A 17,802-nucleotide genomic window follows, 5' to 3' on the forward strand; every position below is an offset into this window, starting at 1 on the left:
AAATCAGCAGGCTACTGCTTTTCTCTGTGAAACACCTGGATGAAGAGTAAAGAGCGGAAGAGAACCGAGCTAACCACAGCTGAAAACAGGAGGTCCCACTCCATTCATCTTGATTGTGTTTATTTACTCAGTAACGGGGGCTGCTTGATTTGTTGTGTTAAGTTATTTTAGATGAATTTCAAGCTATCTGAGAGTATGGTTGTTATTATTGTAGTTTATTGTTTGATTGCATTGCTCTATGATGGTTGTTTGTAATGCTGGATTTCTCACAAAATTTCCACAATATATGCTCCTTCTTTTCTCTGAACCTACAGATGTCAGCTGTCAAATTTGGGGAGCCTGGAGAAGTTCCCTCGCTGTTGGTTGTGTCAGACCAGAGAATCTATTTCCTGGAAATTACATCAGGTGTACAGTAAGTGCGGCAAGTTTTTCAGGATTACAGAAAGTTTTTTCTCAGTATGGTACTCTGTTTTCTTTTACCCCTAATCTATGAAGTTTCTTGCCATCTACTGCTCCTATCACATTTTTGCTCGCTGTGAACAATTGTTTGAGTGCAATGCAATATAATGTTTTGCACTTCTAGTGAAATAGTGTAGCCATGGCTAGAATTAGAGATAAATAAAAGAACATGTCTGTTTTGCTCTCTAGCTTCCTCCCACAGTCCAAAAACATGGTCATATTAATTGATAACTCTAATTTGTTTGTAAGTGGGAATGCAAGTGTGATTGTTTGTCTCTATATGTAGCCCTGCGATTGACTGGCGACCTGACCAGGATGCCCCCTCCCTTCGCCCTAATGAGTATTAAGCAATTTCTAGATAAGTACATTGATGGATGGATATCTGTTGTGCACTGTAACAATGTTATAAGGCCATTAATCATAAAAAACTAAAAACGAAAGTTAAAAAAAGAAAATGTTTCCAAGTGCCCACAGGCCTTACTAATACTGGAAGCAAATGGTCATTCTATATATTACAGATAATTTTCTACTTTGATTTTTATTTGTTTATATACTGGTCTTCTGTCTGCTCTTTGTATGCGCAGCCTGCAGTTCAGCCCAGCAGAACCTGAAAGTCCTTGAATTTTTGTGTGTCACAGCTGAGTCACTAATGACTTGGCTAAGGAGCAGAGAGTTTGTCTTTTAGAGAATTTGTTGTGTGCAGTCTATTTTTGGCAAATTTCAGTTGAGGCTTATAAAATAATTTTGGGGGCTCTGATAAATTGTATAATTTTGGCTTTTCAGAGTCATGATTTTTGAGGGGATTTTAATTTTAAATAAATCAAAAAGACAGCAAGCAAAAACATCTGATTTTTATCAAACTGCCTCATTGAAATCTTGAGATTATAGATATGTATAAAACTTGCATAGTTTGGTATCAATAAGTGCTAGTGAAGAAGACATTTCTGGCTTGGGTGAAGGGAAAAACTAATTTTGAGAAAATGCCCTTTAAAGACATACATTATAAACTTACATACATTTGTATTGGAAGCCACTATTCACAGGTTAATAAAATGTAAAGTAACAAATATATACAATGCTAGTCAAAGGTTTGGACACATCTTCTCATTCAATGGTTTTTACTAATTTAAAATATTTTATGCATTGATTAATACTGAAGACACAAACTATGAAAGAACATGTATGGAATTATGTAGTAAATATAAAACTGTTAAACCAAAATATGTTTTATATTTTAGATTCTTTAAAGTAGCACCCTTTTGCTTTGTTGACAGCTTTGCACACTCTTGGCATTCTCTCAATCATTTTCATGAGATCATCTTTTGGAATGGTTCTAAATTAACAGGTTTCAAGAGTCAATTTGTAGAATTACTTTCCTTCTCAATGTGTTTGAGACCATCAGTTGTGTTGTGCAGAGGAAGGGTTAGTACACAGTGGATAGCCCTATTTGACTACTGTTGTAATCAATAAATCCATTGTATGGAAAGAACCATCAACTCATTAAAGAGAAACAATAGTCCATCAATACTTTGAAACATGAAGGTACATGGATCTGGAAAATTTCAAGAACTTTCAATGTATCCTCAAGTGCAGTCGCTAGGGGTGTAACGGTACACAAAAATCACGGTTCGGTACATACCTCGGTACGGAAGTCACAGTTCGGTTCTCAGTTAAGGGGAAAAATGAAAAAAACACAAAAAAACCCCTGCTGATATATGAGCTGGTATAACTTTCTGGCTAAAGTGTGGATGAGAAGGAACTTCATAATGGGGCTCTATCACCTAAAATAGAAAATATATTTTAATGTAATTGCTTTTTAAAAAAAAAATACGATTTAGTTAGGCTCTTATTTAGCAGCATAAATATACTAGTAGGCTAAAAAAAATACACAATATAGTCATTTATCTATAGCAAAGAGCAAAGCAATGATGTAAAGTTAATGTAAGCTTGCTTTCATCACAAGTTTAAAACCTCAGTTCTCAACAACGTAGTATGGCCGTAGAACTGCTGCTATGAAAACACCAATGGACTTGGTTAATGCTTTTGTCCATTCTGAATTGCTAGCCAGGGTTTGAGAAAATGATGTCGGGAGCATCGTTTGCACAGTTCGCTGTTCTATCCTAGCAGCGGGGATAGTTACGCTAGGATGGTGCCTTTTCAAATGTGTGTCTAAGTTTGACATGTTGCCAGATGCATAGAGTTGAGGACCGCTTCACAGTGTCAACATACAGCTTTCGTCTTGTCCACTTGTTTTTCTCCTTTTTTGTACTTCACTGGGAAACCGAAGTGATTCCAAATGGGTGATTTTAATGATGCCGGAGCGTCTTCCAGCTCTGGCTTCTTTTCGTTGTTGCTAGCATTAGCCATCACATTCTCGAGCCATACAGGAGAATAAACGATCCGTCACAATTAAAACAATTCTGTACATTGGCCATTCTTAATAGTCTTAAAATTTTTCTACCACAGTACACCTCTGTATCGAACCAAAAGGGCCTTAGACCGTAAGGTTTGGTATGAATGCATGTATCGTTACACCTCTAGCAGTCGCAAAAACCATCAAACGCTATGATGAAACTGGCTGTCATGATGCTGCAGAGGATAAGTTCATTAGAGTTACCAGCCTCAGACAGCACTTCAGATTAGAGTCCACATAAACTCTTCACAGAGTTCAAGTATCAGACAAATGTCAATATCAACTGTTCAGAGGAGACTGCGTGAATCAGTACTTGATGGTGGAATTGCTGCAAAGAAGCCACCACTGAGGATGAATGAACAACGAGCAGAAGAGATTTGTTTGGACCAAGAAACACAAGGAATGGACATTAGACCAGTGGAAATCTGCACTTTGGTGTGATGAGCCTAAATTTGAGATTTTTGGTTCCAATTGCCATGTCTTTCTGAGAAGCAGAGAAAGTGAGTGAATGGTTTCTGCACGTGTAGTTCCCCCGTGAAATTTGAAGGAGGAGGTGTGATGGTGTGAGGGTGCTTTGCTGGTGACACTGTTGGGGATTTATTCAAAATTCAAGGCACACTGAACCAGCCTAGCTATCACAGTGTTCTGTAGCACTATGACATCCCATCTGGTTTGCGCTTACTGGGACAATAACAACAACAATTGTCCAGTAAGACAATGACCCCAAACACACCTCCAGGCTGTGTAAGGGCTATTTGACCAAGAAGGAGAGTGATGAAGTGCTGTGTCAGATGACCTGGCCTCCACAATAACCCGACCTGAACACAGTTGAGATGGTTTGGGATGAGCTGGACCGCAGACTGAAGGAAACGCAGCCAACAAGTGCTCACCACCTCTAGGAAGTTCTTCAAGACTGTTGGAACACTAATGTCAGTGAATGTGCCAGGTTTAGTTAGCTCTGATTGGCTCAGAGTCAGCAGTAGTGTGTCGAGCGAGAGAGAGCTGGGGATGGCGGCAAATTCTGGAGCTAAGTTATAGGGTTTTTGTAGTTATTTTGGCGTAGGGAACGGCCAACAGTAGCCTGTGTGAAGGTTCAACGAATGACCAAAGAACGAGATAAAGTCTCACTTATTCATCACAGAGGGTCAGGGGTGGATCTACTGGGGTGGCATGGGGTGGCAACTGCCACTCTGGCTGCCCCCCTAGTTGTGAACGATCTAATTCAAAAATACACTATATTGCCAAAAGTATTCGCTCACCTATCCAAATAATCAGAATCAGGTGTTCCAATTACTTCCATGGCCAGAGGTGTATAAGATCAAGCACCTAGGCATGCAGACTGCTTTTACAAACATTTGTGAAAGAATGGGTTGCTCTCAGGAGCTCAGTGAATTCCAGCGTGGAACTGTGATAGGATGCCACCTGTGCAACAAATCCAGTCGTGACATTTCCTCGCTCCTAAATATTCCACAGTCAACTGTCAGCTGTATTATAAGAAAGTGAAAGTGTGTGGGAACGACAGCAACTCAGCCACGAAGTGGTAGGCCATGTAAACTGATGGAGCGGGGTCAGCAGATGGTGAGGCGCATAGTGCCAAGAGGTCGCCAACTTTCTGCAGAGTCAATCACTACAGACCTTCAAACTTCATGTGGCTTTCAGATTAGCTCAAGAACAGTGCGCAGAGAGCTTCATGGAATGGGTTTCCATGGCCGAGCAGCTGCATCCAAGCCATACATTACCAAGTGTAATGCAAAGCGTCGGATGCAGTGGTGTAAAGCATGCCGCCACTGGACTCCAGAGCAGTGGAGACGCGTTCTCTGGTGTGACAAATCACGCTTCTCCATCTGGCAATCTGATGGACGAGTCTGGGTTTGGTGGTTGCCAGGAGAACGATACTTGTCGGACTGCATTGTGCCAAATGTAAAGTTTGGTGGAGGGGGGATTATGGTGTGGGGTTGTTTTTCAGGAGCTGGGCTTGGCCCCTTAGTTCCAGTAAAAGGTACTCTGAATGCTTCAGCATACCAAGACATTTTGGACAATTCTATGCTCCCAACTTTGTGGGAACAGTTTGGAGCTGGCCCCTTCCTCTTCCAGCATGACTGTGCACCAGTGCACAAAGCAAGGTCCATAAAGACATGGATGACAGAGTCTGGTGTGGATGAACTTGACTGGCCTGCACAGAGTCCTGACCTCAACCCGATAGAACACCTTTGGGATGAATTAGAGAGGAGACTGAGAGCCAGGCCTTCTCGTCCAACATCAGTGTGTGACCTCACAAATGCGCTTCTGGAAGACACACTCCTAAACCTTGTGGACAGCCTTCCCAGAAGAGTTGAAGCTGTTATAGCTGGAAAGGGTGGACCGACGTCATATTGAACCCTATGGATTAGGAATGGGATGTCACTTACATTCATATGCGAGTCAAGGCAGGTGAGTGAATACTTTTGACAATATAGTGTATGTATATGAAAGTTTGTGGCCAGTTGTAGAGGGCAAAAGTCTAGAAAGGACGAATAACGAAAGAAACTCCGATGTCCGAGTGCTTTTGAATGCACCATGTAGACGTATGTATTCTATGGTCTGTGCTGGTACAGATATGAGGCGACACAACCCCCTGTGGGGGCTGCGCTTCGACCTCACTCATGTGGACAACAGTTGGACTTTGGCATGGCCGGCAAAACAAGACACCAGTTAGACCACACAATAATATAACTGTACACATTGTATTAAACGTTAATGTTATCTAAGTTCACGTCAAACGTTTGCTTGCGAGACGAGCCACGGTTTCCAGCGAGCCTGAGCCTTGCTAATTTTCACTTACATAGCTAGCTAATGCGACACTGAATACCCATCAGCACAGAGAAGATGGATGGTAGCTGGTCCTGAAGTCAGCCACTTGCACAGTATGAGGCAGCATGTGGGACCAAATCCACCATCTATGAACGCAGACCCCTTCCAACTGGGGCTGGACCAAGAAAGGAGATCTGTGGCAGATCATTTGGACAGAGCTCCCACCCATTGCAGAGAGTTGCCAGCAGCTGCCCAAGTGTGGATGCAAGTCTGAATGCTGTGGTTGATGCAAATGCTACTGTTTTGGTCTGACCTGCACAACACTGGGCAGTTGCAGATGCACTGTTTAGAAGTGTTGTAGTGTACTCATCCAGGCAGCAAGACAAACAAGTACAGACCTACTGCCTACATGTACATCCAATATATCAGACTGATGTGCCTATGATATGGGCACTTTTTATCCTAATTAGGATTCCAGGACTGATATTATGGTTCAAGGAAGCCAGTGACTACTCACAAGGAAGCCAGTGAGTACATGGGCCCAAATTCAGTGCGTGGGTTGTGAGTATATGGGTCCAAATTCAGATTCTACATAGTCAAGAATGTATTATTTGACACAAACATCATTCAAATGGGACAAGTCTCTGCGATTTTATTACGAAAAGCAATATTTCTGCATATTCAATGGCAGCCATTTTGAAAAATGGCCGCCAACTTGAATTTTGGGGTGGCTAATGGGTTTTATCAAAAGAGCAATCCTCAAGGAGTATGTGTGCCAATTTTGGTGCTTGTTTGCGGAAATGAGCGATTCTCCTGAGATTTGCAGTTGTCTGCTCTACTATCAGCAGAATAGCCTACTCAACTCTATTGGTATCTGAAAACATATTAAAGAAAAACATTAACATGGACGTATATTATTGTTGCATGTGTGAATACCAGATTAAGTGTTGTTAGTACTTAACTTATGAACAGTAAATTAAAATTTGAATTCAAAACATAAATTGAAATGTAAAGTTGAAATATAACTTGCCAAAAAATTTGGTAAGGTCAAAAAATGTGAAATGCTCAAACAAAGATTTTTTTTACGTTGCAATATACATTCTATCTGCTGTTGAAGAAATTTCACTGTTAGTCCTGCGAAGTTTGCTGTAGTGGGGTGTTTATTGGTATTCCGGTATACGGTGGGCTTACCAACACAGTGCTCTAAAAAGTATTATTTCTACTGAGTCTGTGAAGGTAAGCCGACCCAGAGCATTTTGAGAGTATCCCTTTTACAGGGATGTCAGAGGGTGGATGTAAACACAACGGTGAATAGTTGTTTATTTGCTTATAGTTGGTTATCAGTAACACTGGTCAGTTGCAAATGGCAAGTAACACTGGTCAGTTGCAAATGGCAAAGGTGTGACAACAAAAGGTAAGGTGGGGGTCTGATCAACAGTAACAAATAACAAAGATAAAAGAATTGTGGATAACCATGGGAAATGGAATGAAGGGAGTGGCATGTGACACTAGTACCAAAAGGTGTGCTATTTTCTTCATCAATCCACACTAGTGTGTGTGTGTGTGTGTGTGTGTGTGTGTGTATGTGTGTGTGTGTGTGTGTGTGTGTGTGTGTGTGTGTGTGTGTGAGAGAGAGAGAGAGAGAGAGCGCAGTGTATGTGTGTTTGCTTGTGTACACTTAATCATGATCAGTTTCTATACTAAACATGAAATCAGGTTTTTCTTCTTGTACTGCTGCAACAGGCTGAATTTCACTTAAACAAAAATCAGTAGTCAAAATAGCCAGACCAAGCAGCATGAATTCAAAAATTGTGTATGCCAGTAGTCCTATTGTGTTCTTGATCCTGTCGAATAATCTAGTAGGAATGGGTTTGCGTAATGTCTTTGCAGTGTTGCTCAAGTGATGACTTGTTTCCTGTATGGTGGTATTGTGATCACGAAAGAAAGTACAACACTTGGCTCCAATGATGGCACATGTTCCTCTTTGTGATGCCAGTATGAAATCTGGTGCAGTCTGATTTTGTAATGTCATCATTCTTACAGCAGTCATTTTCTTGTGACAACATGGCCATATCAGATGCAATGGAGTTTGCAAGATCTTCTGTAGCATGAAACAGATATTGTATTTGGTCAAGAGATGACATCACTCCATAGGTTGGAATGAATGCACCAAAGAGTCTTGTCCATTGTGTTTGTGTGTGTGTATATATAGATCTGCCTTGACAATGATGACTTCAGGTGGCAAAGTAAGGACTTTCATGGCTGGTATCACATGACCCAGACCACACATACTGGACCATGACTTTGGTAAATATTCATAGGCTTTCATACCACAAATCCAGTATAATTATTTTGACAAAGGAATTGGCAGCTATTGGCTATTTTAGTAAGGTGGGTGTGGGTCAACAGAATTAGATGTAGTATGTTGGTCTGATTGTCAGTCCGATCACCTGATAAAAGACGTCATCAACACAATGGGTGACACTTCTGAGGAAGACTGCAGACGCAGTCGAAACGTAAAAGTAAAAACATCCGTAATTAATTTCTTAATTGCCAGATAAAAAGAAAACGCTAATCTAGGTATTGAGACAACCCATTTATTAAAAGAGTAATACTGATGGAGTGATTCAAAAGAGGGGGCCACACTGCCGTTAACAATAATGACTTTTTCTGTTGGTGAAAAACTCTGTTTAGGATGTGAATAATGTTGCATAACCTACCCAGGTTTCTGGGTCACATCTTGAAAACACATTGACCTCAAAGTGTCTGGAATCTTTTCTCCCTCTGCTTGCTTTAGTTCCTTTCATCTTTTTCTCTCCTCTGTCACATAAATGAAAATGTTCTCAACCATCCAAGCTGGATCGACTTCCCTCAGACATGAGCATTAGAAAATTTATTTGAAGTTACTTTGATGTAGAGCATATTAGCTGAATTTTCTTGCTTTTTGCACAGTGCAAGAACCCAGACAATTATTACAGATTTAACCTTTTCACTTTAACATTGAGGTAGTGTTTTAGGTTATTGCCATGTGTAAAGTATGACTTGAACAAATTTTTCGGTGTTGTTCTCACAGTGATGCCTCCAGGTATCAGAGATCAAGTAAACTATTTAATCCATCTTACCGGGACAGTACATTTTCTGCACATTTTGATGCATCACGCTCTTTCCTCCCAGCAGAGTCCAGCTTACTGATTGGCTTCAGAAGAAGGACAGCTACCCAATCATGGAACTGAGCTACCTGGAGGTGGGGCTGGGCTCTCAGAGCATCCACATGGAGTATGGAGACAGCGGTGTGGCCTACACCCTACTCGTGAGAGACAGTGTACGCTGCAAGCGCTTCTTTGGCTTGTTGACAGGTAAGAAGAAAAAAATTGTTTCTGTTTAATGGATGCAAGTTTTGTGAGTATAGTCAGAGCCGAACTCCCACATAGTTCATTTATTACCCACTGGCTACACTGGTTTCAACACTTTGCTCTGAGCCCCATGGACTAATTATAGAAACTTGTAGAGTTGAATCCCCGAGGCAGGTACTGGAACAACATGTTCCTCTGACAAGCTTTCTGCCACAGATTCAGAGACCCAACCTACTCTCCTCAAAAACTAATACTACACCATATGTGAGCTACATGACGCAAATTTCTGCACCATTCCGCTCAGTATTGGATTCACACAGACTGAGCACATCCTGCCCAGACTAACTTGTCTGCAAGGAAGGACCAGAGGCTGAGAGGAAAACCTTTAACTAAATGGGGGCTCCTTTTCGGGTTTGGAATGTCTGGAAAAATATGGAAAATGAATTTGACAATTGCCAGCCCATAAATATTTGGAAAAAACAGGCAAACATCTTGGCATGTGTCGAAAAATATTGCAGCCCAGTTCAAGTGTATAGTTCTACATTTTAATACTGAACAAAGGCAAGCAAAACGTTGAAATTAAATTTTGTGCTGATGACAACTTCACTTTTCACTGCTGTGTGACTGCATCTCTGTCCTGTGAGCTTTAAATTCTCACGGTCAAGTGAAATGAACATGGAAAAACTGTTACTCTGGTGTTTCATACATCATCTTCTATTCTTTCATAGGTTTTTAAAAGAAAATTTAGTTTTTCAATGTTTTATATACTTAAAAAGCATAAAACATTATTTTATATATACAGACAACTGTGACATAATCCAAAGTAAAGAAAACGGAAAAACGTTACATTTCAAACCAACTGCACTGACCTCAAATGCTTCACATAGGAAGCAAAAATCGTGTAAAGTACAACATAAAACGTAAAAGACAATGACTGATGCAGACTTTGAAAATGGACAGCAGGCATGCTGCTGTTTTGTTTAAACTGCAATAGGCAAAATTATGTCGTGCGTCCTGTGAAGATGCATGCGGACATGCAGAAGTGGATAGAATGAATTGGCCTTAAAAGAATAAAAATTAAAACTAAATTGCAAAACCTACTGTTTGCAAAATTACATAAAATTCCATTAAAACACAATTAAAATTGAATCCCGTCCTGCCTTAAAATGGCTTTTATGTAACTCTGCACAGTTGCTCCCTCAAGATTGCGCAGACCTTTGAAGTCCCCATTCCTCTCTCCACAGTTCACAACAGGTCGGGCACACCAGCTTCCCTTCAGTTCCACTCAAACTCTGTAAAACTTCTAACACAACACAATGACAAGTTGTAATACTGGACTAATTTAGCTATACATGTGCCAACTGGGGCTGCACGATGGCGTGGTGAGTAGCACTTTCGTCTTACAACTAGAAGATCCCTGGCTCGCGTCCCAGCTTCCCCAGGATCTTTCTGCATGGAGTTTGCATGTTCTCCCTGTGCATGCATGAGTTTTCTCCGGGTAGTCCGGCTTCCTCCCACAGTCCAAAAAATGTTGAGGTTAATTGATTATTCTAAATTGCCCGTAGGTGTAAATGCGAATGTGATTGTTTGTTTGTATATGTAGCCCTGCAACAGACTGGCGACCTCTCCAGGGTGTCCCCTGCCTTCGCCCCAAGTTAGCTGGGATAGGTTCCAGCCCCTCCGCGACCCTAATGAGGATAAAGAGGTGTATAAATAATGGATGGATGTTCCAACTGGAAAATGTAAAGGATGTTGATTCAAAAAGATCCACCCATCAAGTTGACGGGGTCTTAGATTTGTTGCGTATGAAAACTGTGTTCTTGAGACTGTCATTGATACACAGCAGTTGGAAATGCTCTGCTATAGTGTTCACTACTTATATGGTTCAGGATATATCTTCCAGCATATGAAATCACACTACATGGACATGTTAACAATGTTAAAAAAAAAAAAAAAAAAAAAATACAGCATTTTGATCATCCGGGGTCTAAAAGAAATCACTCTCAGTTGTCTCTACAAGACTGTTGTAGAGAGAAGAACTGAAAATCACCAAGAGGTATTGACTTCAGCAATTTCAGGTCTTTTTACACATTGTTGTAAGAGGAAGAGGCTGACTCTTAACGCATTTTTTTAATAGGCCACCTCTTTGTTTTCTCAAAGGAGTGTCAGTTCTCAAAGTCATTTTTTGGGGTGACCTTACAGCTGACTGGTTAGGGTGTATAGAAGTGAGTCTCTGGTTCAATTCCCAGCCAACCTGAACCCTCCACGTATGTCATTCTCCTCTTTGCCTCTCCCCACATTCCCTGTCTCTCTCTTCTGCAACTATCCAATAAAGGTGAGAATGCCCTAAAATGCCTTTGACAAAAGTCAGAAATAAAATCTCCGAAGTACTAGTCTTTTATATGACTGTTAATGATCAAAGTCATATTTTTTTCTTTTGACTAACCAGCATCATGTATCATTTTAGACACATTTCCCTTTTTATCCAAAACCTGCTTTTCTTTTCTTTCTTTTCCTCTTTCTGTAAGTTTCTATCTCTTCAATGAGACCTCTTTCTTTCTGTCTAAATTAATAAACAGATCATTTACTGTGTTATATTCTTTGTCGCCGAAATGATTCCAGATTTCGTTTGCCAAACTCTCTGTTCCTAATACCAAATTAGCCCAAACACAGCTGTTGTAATATACTGTCAGAAGTAGAAGAAAAGCTAAAGCATAACAAAATCTATCTTCCAAACTGGCTCCTATCATGTTGACAAAATTTAAAACCACAACTGGAATGATGATGGACTTGTTAGCTGGAAGAGACAAATAGGATGTGGTTATAAGAGGGATAGTTTTCTGCAGTTTGGAGCTTCTTTCTCCAACCAAGTCTGACACAACTTTATTGAATTCTGATAGGTAACACAGGCCTCTGGGATCTTGTTCACCTGTTGTTTTCTCTCACTTTGAGGAATGTATTTGTTATTGTTTTACTCAAACTGTGCTGCAGGAGATTTAGTAAGAGTGAACTTCTGCAACAGAGCTGGGAAGAACTTTCTGAAGAAGATTTGATTTCCATTGTGGAAAGAATGCCACGAGTGTGTTCTGCTGTTATATCTGCCAAAGGTGGCTACGTTGATGAGCCAAAAGTTTAGAATACATTTTGGTTTTCAAATTGATTTTTTAAATTTCATTTATTTATTTGTTCTATGCTTTCATTTCAGAGTACAATGAGACATTAACATGCATAATTTCCCATAAAAAACTGGAGAATTTGGGATGTTCGAAAAGTTTTGACTGGCAGTGTTTATATTGGCGATTCATGTTCTACAATTCTACAGTTTCCTTTAGCAGTACAGATGTACTTTGCTTTGGATAAAAGCATCTGCTAAAGGGAGAGAGTAGATACAGCACAAGAAAGGATCTACTCAGGAGAAAACAACCTGGGTAAGTGCCATGAAACAAATTCAAGTGTGATAATAGGACCATGGTGTCAACAGGGAGTGCAGATGTAATAGGATTTTTTTTTTTTTTTTTTTTGCAGTCTGTGAAGTGTTAAGTTTTTCCGTAAAGAGCTGGGTTTTTAGTCTTACCCTAAAGACTGAGAGGGACTCTGGAGATTGAACAGAGTTTTGCAGCTTGTTCCACTACTGGGGAACCACAGAAGAGAAGAGTCTAGCTATCTAGTTAATCAGAACTGTTTTAATCGGTTTTTGTTTTTTTTTGTTTTTTTTTTCTTAATGGACATTTCAGTTTGCGTTAGATATAAAATTGTAGAGTAAAATGAATGAGACAGGGCTTTTCTGACGCTCACATTGTATCTCCTGAGGACTTTTGGAACAATATTGTTGCTGTAAGGTCAAAAAAGCCTTCCCCAAATTGCTCTACGCAACTTGAAGTATGTCGCTTGTACCTTCCTAGTACTATGCGGCTCAGACTTGTAGTGGTGCGCTGAAAGTGGTACGAAAATGTTAATGGTTTCAAGATACTAAGTTTTCCAATCCCACTTTCACCAAAAAGGAACCCGGGAGTTTATTAAGACATAAAGCTAACACATTTAGGTGCCATTTGACAAACAAAAAGGAGCACAAGTCTCAAAAGGGCTTTAATGTAAACAAATATGCTTGTTTATGACCAAGGAGCATTTAAACTAACTTTCTTGTGTCAAATTGAACTGACTAATGAATCATAATGCTTGCTTAATGCATAGTGACTAAAATGTGTCTGTGGCACAACATGACCAAGCCACAAACCAATTTAAAAATGATGTATTTTGGGAACCTTTATTGTTTTCTTAAAGTTGGGGTATGCTAATCTAACCCAGCACACGTGTGAAAATTTCCTCACTGTCTGCTAGCTCTATGTTCTCTGTGTGTTCTTTAGCACATGCTACCAACCTTAATATGCTAGCCAACAAGAAGAGGAAGATTCTGCTGATGTTTTTATAGAAAAATATGTGTTAAAGGAAAGGCAAGTTTATTTGTATACCACAATTCATATACAAGACAATTCAAAGTGCTTTACAATGGCAAAGAAATACATTCAGAAAAATGATTTAAAGGTAGACATGCATTAAAATCATAGAAATAAAACATAAAAGTTGACATTAAGATCATAAAAATGCATTAAAAGACAAGAAAATAGATTGACCATTGACCTGGAAGCACCATGTTTTCAGGCCTAATTTAAAAGGTCTGACAGTTTGAGCAGACCTCAGGTGTTCAGGAAGTTTGTTCCATAGGTGAGGAGCATAGTAGCTGAATGCTGCTTTACTATTTATGGTCCTAATTCTGGGAACACACAGTAAACCTGTCCCTGATGACCTGAGGACTCTGGATGCTTTATATGAAGCTAATAAGTCCATGATGTGTCTTTTGGTCCAAGGCCATTCAGTGCTTGGTAGACCAGGAGTAAGATTTTGAACTATATCCTTTGACTAACAGGATGCCAGTATGAGGATTTGAGGACCGGTGTAATATGGTCCAGTTTCCTGGTGTTAGTTAGGACTCTGGCAGCAGCGTTCTGGATCAGCTGCAACTGCTTGATCGATTTCTTGTTAAGACACCATTTACAACCTTTAACCTACTGAAAATAAATGCATGAACAAGTTTCTCTTTGTCTTCTCCAGACAGGAAACCCTTGATTCTAGCAATATTCTTCAGTTGGTAGTAGGCAGATTTAGTAACATCTTTCAAATGGTTGTTAAAATTCAAATAGTCTGTTACACAGAGAAAATGCAGAAAAGTATGTTTCTATTAAGTAAATTTGTAAGAAACATATCTGTATAGATTCCTTAGAAACCTGAACCAAAAGTTATATTCCAGATACTGTAAGAAAAAAATAAATAAAAGCAAGACAATTTCAACAATAAGTTCTACTACTATGCATTTTCTAGAAAACAACTGAAACATAAATAAATGAGCCTATTAAAGTGTACACATCTTTTGCCAATTTACTCACCTGCAGACTCATGTCTTGGTATACAAGTCATTTTTGACTCTGGAAAAATGTGATACTTATGAGAATTTCTTCTCATCACGTGTTCCTCTTCACAAGAGTATTAATAAGGTCAAGCTGTTTGCCATCATCTTATTTCCCTAGACTTTTAACGCAGTATTGTTCCTTTTCTTCTCCTCTCCTCCTCAGTGTCCCTTAAAACCTGTTTGTAGTCCTATCTATTCAGACTGAACTGTGAAGTCACACTACAGATACCCTCTTTTCCCTGTTTTGTTGTTGCACTCAATGACACATCACAATTCATTACTGTGAGTGTGACCCAGCGGATTGTGTTCCCAACATTTTCTCAGCCTCTGAATCAATGGCGCTGAAATATTACACTTGCAACCAGAGACCTTTTGCTTTTTTATTAGTTACAATAGCATAAATCTGGGATTGAATTTGGCTTTTGTGCATAGACCTCTTTCCATGAATCTTTGGGCGTAACTTACTTAGGGCATCTTTGCTATGTCTTTCAAAAATTTGTAGGTAGATTTTGTTTTCAGTCTAATTCAGGTAATTCAGTCAGGCAGTTTTGACTTCATTGATTCCCCCTGAATATGTGCCTCCCTGATAAATGCACACAACCCTAAAGTCTTTACCTTCATCCCAAATGTCTCATGAAAGTGTGCAGAGAGATGTTTGACAGCTCCTGTTTGAACAGTTGCACAGAGCTGGTCAGTTTCCCATGTGTTTAGTGAGCAAAAGGCTCAACTACAGCGCTTCTCAAGTGGGATGTGTAATTTTCACAAGGAATAGTTTTCTAATCAATTTTGGTTGACAGATAAGCATTAAGGGTCTTAATCCTTTCCCCTTCCTTACATGTTTTGGTTTTGGAGTCCGTTTTGAATATTGGTAGATAGATATTGCCTAAAATGCTTCATTAGGGATGCAAAACTGAGAAAATACAAAGCAAGCACAATTGACTTTTCTATGAACCATCCAAGATGGGAGCCAAATCAGTTCTGTGTCAGTACCTGAGATGTGAGTTTTTTGTGTTTTATGTGCAAGCTTTTATTCATTTGAGTGTGAATGAGTGGTACTCTGCAAGATCAACAAATTCTTTGCAACGTGGGATTTCTGGTGAAAATATTTTCGTCAGATGTCACTGGATTGACTTGATAGACTGTCATATACTGTGCAGCACCCACACCTGCTGAGGCTTTTCAGTATTTACTGCTTGTGTTTGATAGAGTACAGGAACAACTTTGTCACCTGCAACTTGTTTTAAATGCAGACAAAACAAAATGTATGTTTTTTACTACTTCAAAAACTGCCAGATCAGCCAGTCTGGAAAAAGTTTTTACAAGAAATGGTCAACAAATAGAGTTGGTATCTACTTTTAAATGTCTAGGATTTTCAATTCACAACCATTTGTCTTTTAAGAAGCACATTCGGTATATGGTTAAAAAAAAAAAAACTGTAACTCTTATTAGGGTTTTATTACAGAAACAAGACTTGCTTTCACTTTTGTTTGAAACAGAAATTGGTAGAAACACCCTTTTGCCTGTTATTGACTATGGAGATGTGTTGTATATGAAGGCTTCTGCTAGTTGTCTTAGCATGCTGGATAGTGTGTACCATGGGGCGCTGAGATTCATCATTAGATGTGGTCCCCTTATTCACCATTGGGAGCTCTATTCTAAAGTTAACTGGACATCTTTAAGTGCCCGACGTCTCAGTCATTGGTATGTGTTTATTTACAGAACCATTCTGGGTATTGTTCCTTCCTGTTTGTCTTGACTTTTAACAAGGAAACATGGAAGTCTCAATTGCCGATCTATGGATATTCTGCAGTTTGTCGTCCCCAAAGTAAGATCTGAACTGGGCAAGAAAGCATTTGGTTTTCTGCAGCTGATGCTTGTAATAAATTACAATCTGAACTTAAACTTCAAGCCCTTGTTACACTGATTGAGTTTAAAGTTCTGGTGAAATCCTTACAGTCTACCTCGTCTGTGTGCAAGTGTTTTGTGTGAGCAAGTTTTAATGTTGTTAATTTTATCTATTGTTTACAGTTTTTAATGTGACTATGCTGCTGCCCTCTTGGCCAGGTCTCCCTTGTAAAGGAGATCTCTGATCTCAGTGGGACTAACCTGGTTAAATAAATGCTAAATAAAATAAATAAATAAATATGAAGGTCTGGACCAAAGAAATGGGACTATGAAGTTTGTTTTAGAGCTGCCATTAATGAGTATTCAAATCAGTTAATATGATGATCATTTCTGTGATTCTTTAGTACATCATTTGCTTGCAAAAAATAATGAAAAATACTGACCAAAACATACTGGAGTACAAGCGGACATCTTCAGATTTTCTCCACCCAAAAATCCAAAATCTCACAATAGGCAGTTTTATTGTCCACATTTACTCAAGTGCAGTTTTAAGGTACTTGCACTTTACTCGAGTTTATCTCTCCTTCATAGCTTCACTCTATTTGAACAGGGAAATATTGCACTTTCTACTCTAGTACATTTATCTAACAGTTTCAGTTACATTTAAGATAAAAATTTTAAAGAATGGATTTAATTTTAAGACACCACATAGTTAAAAATTAAACCGCTAGTTTCCAACCTTTTTGGCTTCTGACCTTACAAAACAGCAGTGTCTAGTCAGATGTCTATGAGTTGTTAACAGCTCCACCAAACAGAGATTTTTCCCCCTTAACTTCTCACATGGTTGCATTTCAGTAAATGTTCCAGTGACCCAATACCTCACCAAAAATCAAAGATTAGAGAAAAAGTCCAAAATCTGGAAACAGATTTGGGTATTCTCTTCCTTCTTCTAATTAATTGTCTGTTGAGCCCTCAGATTTATCTGCTGTTCCTCTATATATATAGAACTTTGTATATATATGTATGTATTTAAGTAATTCAAACTAGCTCTATCTACAGTGGCTACAACAGTATCATGCTGCTGATGTACAGATGCTTCAGTAAACATAATAATGTATCATTTATTCTAATACTTAAAATACATTTTACAATCGGACTTTTACTTGTGATAGAGTATTTTTAGATTTCTGCATTTGTGCTTTTACTTAAGTAAAGAATCTATATTATATACAACCACCACTGCATTATATAAAACCAACAAAATCAGCCAGTACTCCTTTGAGAAGCTGCTAATAATCAACTAATTGTTGGTGATTATTTCATAGTTAACTGAAGAAGCATTTTGAAGAGGCAGAAATACCTTCAACAGTCTAAATCAAGTCCAGTTGCATTTGGCTCAGCACCTAGGGGGAAAAATGTGGACTAAATGGCACAATCTTCACACTCAACCTCAACTGATTTTAGTTCTTTTTTGTTTT

At 39.1% G+C, this 17,802-nt stretch overlaps 1 protein-coding gene across 6 annotated transcripts in view; it reads left to right on the forward strand.

Annotated features, from left to right (window-relative positions):
• Positions 1 to 17,802, forward strand: part of stk11ip (serine/threonine kinase 11 interacting protein) — a 46,296-nt gene that overhangs the window by 18,950 nt on the left and 9,544 nt on the right. For 2 of the 6 annotated variants that reach the window (XM_035952148.2, XM_023278792.3), the window contains 2 exons: positions 315 to 412; positions 8,837 to 9,018. In XM_035952148.2, the coding sequence (XP_035808041.1) occupies positions 315 to 412; positions 8,837 to 9,018 (280 nt within the window). Of the gene's footprint in view, positions 1 to 314; positions 413 to 7,874; positions 7,970 to 8,836; positions 9,019 to 10,259; positions 17,801 to 17,802 lie in introns of those variants that run through there. The other 4 variants (XM_035952149.2, XM_023278794.3, XM_035952151.2 and 1 more) reach the window with 3 other exon arrangements.

This window comes from Amphiprion ocellaris, chromosome 24, assembly GCF_022539595.1.
Source record: "Amphiprion ocellaris isolate individual 3 ecotype Okinawa chromosome 24, ASM2253959v1, whole genome shotgun sequence".
Taxonomy (NCBI): domain Eukaryota; kingdom Metazoa; phylum Chordata; class Actinopteri; family Pomacentridae; genus Amphiprion; species Amphiprion ocellaris.